The sequence below is a fragment of the Plectropomus leopardus genome, unplaced genomic scaffold (assembly GCF_008729295.1).
Source record: "Plectropomus leopardus isolate mb unplaced genomic scaffold, YSFRI_Pleo_2.0 unplaced_scaffold5910, whole genome shotgun sequence".
NCBI classification, from domain to species: domain Eukaryota; kingdom Metazoa; phylum Chordata; class Actinopteri; order Perciformes; family Serranidae; genus Plectropomus; species Plectropomus leopardus.
The window spans coordinates 1-2,370 of NW_024664965.1; the positions used below are offsets into that span (position 1 = coordinate 1).

At 40.4% G+C, this 2,370-nt stretch overlaps 1 protein-coding gene across 1 annotated transcript; it reads left to right on the forward strand.

Moving 5' to 3' along the window:
• Window positions 1–564: 564 nt before the first annotated feature.
• On the forward strand, window positions 565–1,992 carry LOC121939763 (dyslexia-associated protein KIAA0319-like; the record flags this gene model as incomplete). The annotated part of the gene is made up of 3 exons (XM_042482719.1): window positions 565–655; window positions 772–863; window positions 1,478–1,992. Coding segments are annotated over 3 exons (341 nt in total), but the record flags the coding sequence as incomplete, so codon positions are not given.
• Window positions 1,993–2,370: the final 378 nt, after the last annotated feature.

The window sequence follows — 2,370 nt, forward strand, 5'->3', positions numbered from 1 at the left end:
TATTAAAAAACAAAATGAGCAACTTATGTTACAAAAAAGTTGTTTTTTTTGTGTGTTCTTTTTTCTAATAATTTTCTTGTAACTTTTTCTCGTTTCTTGCTCATCTTTGGGTCATTTTTTATTAAATTGCTCGTGAGCTGCATCTGGGACGCTGCAGAGACGCTCCAAAAATGCACCCGGTGGAATCATGAGCATTATCTAGAATGATCAGCTCCGGCAGCAGTGTTGACAGACCCGGTGGAATTTAGGCATAAGTGGGAGAAGTTTAGCTGGTTGCAATCTGCAATCTTCCCCACTAGATGCCACTAAACCTACTAAATCTTACAGACTGGACCTTTACATCAGCATGGAAAGAAAAAACCAAAGTACGAGTACCTCAAACTTGTACCTAAAGAACAGTAGTAAACAGACTGTTTTTCTTGTTTTACCTGAAATAAGGAAACTTCTTGTCTTCATACGAGCTCATATTTGCTCTTCTCACATGTTGCATTAGTTCTGTAGAGGCAGCAGGTTTAATGTAGCACAGCTGATGTGATTTTGGGCTCCTCCTGTCCTCCCTGTCAGAGTGGAGGGTGCTGTACGTCATCCTGACCAGCTTCATGCTCATGGTCTTCATCCTGTCTGTCAGCTGGACCTTCATCTGCTGCTGCAAGAGGTAAACAAATGTTTGCAGACGACACTCTGATGTTTCCAGATGTTTTTAAGCTCGGACTTTGTGTCCTGGTGACTGAACCTGAATCTGAGCAGCCTGTCTGTGTCGACTGTGTCCAGGAGGAGACAAACCAAAGTGAGGAAGAAAACCAAATACACCATCCTGGACAACATGGACGAGCAGGAGAGGGTGGAGCTCAGACCCAAATTCAGTGAGTCACGTCAGTTAGAGCGTCAGGCGCCGTGTTTCCAGAAATGTACCTCGTGAACATTTTCAAGTATCGTGTTAGAAAAACTTAACTTTCAGCTGTGCAATAAAGTCTTTCCACTCAGGGTGTTTTTTTTTCCTTTGGTGAAAAAGAGTTGATGCAATAAATGAGAAATGTAAACGCCTTTGTCACAAATTGAAAGCACTTAGCTTAGTTGATTATTGGTAAAATTAACAATTAATCGACATCTTAAAAAAAGGCACAAAAATGTATGTTAATGTTATTTTGCTTTTTTCAGAGAATACCAAATGTGTTTTTTCCACAGTCAAACATAGCAATATATTACATATACTTATACATATACTAAATTTTAAATGACGGATTAATAGATGGTTGGTTTATCCCTATTTCACACCCACAAGCATCAAGAAAGATTCATGAAAAACAAACTATGCAGTGAAACAGGAGTTTTGCTCCAGAAGTGGAGGCAGGACCACAGAACAAACTCCCAGAATAAAATGACCAAACTCAAAAATCTAAATGAGTGCATGAAATAAAAGCAGCACAAATAAAAAATACATAAATAAATCTGAATAAAGCACCTTACCTCTCTGCAGGTATCAAACACCGCAGCACGGAGCACAACTCCAGCCTGATGATGTCAGAGTCGGAGCTGGACAGCGACCAGGACACCATTTTTAGCCGGGACCGACCCGTCCGCAGCAGGAACCGGATCAGCGCTCAGGCCGCCCGCAACGGAAACGCCTTCGGCTGACCGGATGGAGCGCGACTCCCTCGGTGACGCAGACGGGACTCGTCTGGGACGTTTTGCACTCTGACAGCCGCGAGTGGCAGCGAGAGATTTAACTTCTTAAAGTTTGAAGATGGACTTCATTACCCAGAAATCCTGTTTCTGTGAAGTTAAAATGAACCAGTGTCCCATTTCAGGGTCAAACTCCTTCAGCAGGACACGAGGACTTAAGGCCCCGAGGACAAACCTGGGACTCCTCTCACAGGACAAAAAGGGCTGAAGCATCCGTGTTTGGGAAAAAAAAACATGAAATATTTGGAACATTCTTAATCTTAAAACAACTAAGAACGATTATTTCCATTATCAATCAATCTTCCCATTATTTTCTCAATTAACCGTTCACATGACCTGCTGTGTAGTTTCCCGGAGCTCAAGGTGACGTCTTAAAATGTTTTTTTTTTCCAACATTTAAATATCGAAACTTGCATCACAATTATGTAGAAAAGCTGCAGTGAAATCAGACGTTTCAGGCTGCAACAATGACAGAAAACAGCCTGCAAAAAACCTGGAGGGCCGGAGCGGTCAAAAACAAACACAAGCTTTCAGTTCATGATCATGTATGACAAAGAAAATAATTAATTTCACATTTAAGAAGCAAGAAAGCAGCAAGTGTTTGACTTCATATTTATTTTTATTTACTTCAATTTTCTTTTCTTTTTTTTTTTTTTTTTTAAATTTATGCTTTATTTAACATTTATT